General features: G+C 52.0%; 1 protein-coding gene across 1 annotated transcript in view; it reads left to right on the top strand.

Moving 5' to 3' along the window:
* Positions 1-1186, top strand: part of LOC105360750 (putative uncharacterized protein DDB_G0271606) — a 49300-nt gene continuing 48114 nt past the window's right edge. Inside the window, exon 1 of the mRNA XM_011497748.1 lies at positions 1-71. Coding sequence (XP_011496050.1) covers positions 63-71 — 9 coding nt within the window. The 5' untranslated portion in view covers positions 1-62. The remainder of the gene's footprint in view (positions 72-1186) is intronic.

The raw sequence follows: 1186 nt of genomic DNA on the forward strand, positions 1-1186 counted from the left end.
GGCGAGCATCGCCGGCGTGGTAAAAGCGAGGAGCAGCGGCCGCGGAAGGCACAGACAGCATCATGCGCTCGGTGAGTACGAATACCGCATCTTTTCTCGCCGCCGCCTCCTCCTCCTTCGTCACTTCCCCGAGGACTTTCTCCGGGCGATCGCTCACCCTCCGCGTCGCTCCCACGGTCCAGCCGCTCCGATGCATCATCTTCATTCTCTCCCGATCGCCTGCATTCCACCTCGGCTTCTTGGCTATACTTGTCCCATATATTCCCCCGCCCCCTCCAACCAAACCACACAGCCCTATAACCCCCTAACCCCTTAACCCAATGACCCTCCATTTTCCCTCCCTCATTCGCCAATTACCATATCACCCTCTCCACTCTAGCGCTTTGGCCCTCGCTTAAGAAAGTTGCGAAGGACTCGGGCCTCGTCGCCGGCATCATCGTATTTGAAACGGCGAATTCGTATATTTATTAAGCGTATTAACTAGGAAGCGGCCGGGAAATGGGAAATTTATGGCTCTTGTCGGCGCGCACCTGACGATTCCCTACGGTTAATTAATTCACTTTGAGCGCGCTTTCGTTTTTTCCCTCCCCCTACCACTATACCACGATTAATTAACGAGTACTCGACTCGATGACGCTCTTATTGGCTATTATAACGGACGCTTGACTGACTTTGAGCTAAAACGATGCCCAAAGAGAAAATGTCATGCCTTTAACGTCCCATTTAATATCGCGAGATTTCCAAGGCTTCGGTTAAAGGGCCTTTAAGCGCCAAATGTTTCACATACGATGTCCCAGCGAAAAGCTTCACACGCTCCGCTAATCCTCACACTCACCTTCACCGCAATCGTACTAATCCCCTCAGCTGTAATCGAGCTTCGCAGCCGTTTGCGGCCTATCGAGTAACCAAAAGCCTTAAAGTAACCAAATTTTAGCTTTAAGGGTGATCGGTGACGGCTAGATTAAGTTTGAATTAAGTTTTATCACACCTGTCGGATAATCCGCGTCATGTGCTAAGTGGCCCGCGCAGCCTTGGAATCCGTGGCAAAGTGCGCGATCCTGAAGAAGTGAGACAGTGAGTGATTGCGTCGTGGCGAGAACGAGAGGCAATGAAAACGCCACAACGTTTTACGGGGGGGGGGGGGGCCTGGAAATGAAAAAATCCGGACTTTTACGCGCGCCTCTGC

The sequence above is a fragment of the Ceratosolen solmsi genome, unplaced genomic scaffold (genome assembly GCF_000503995.2).
Source record: "Ceratosolen solmsi marchali unplaced genomic scaffold, CerSol_1.0 scaffold47, whole genome shotgun sequence".
NCBI classification, from domain to species: domain Eukaryota; kingdom Metazoa; phylum Arthropoda; class Insecta; order Hymenoptera; family Agaonidae; genus Ceratosolen; species Ceratosolen solmsi.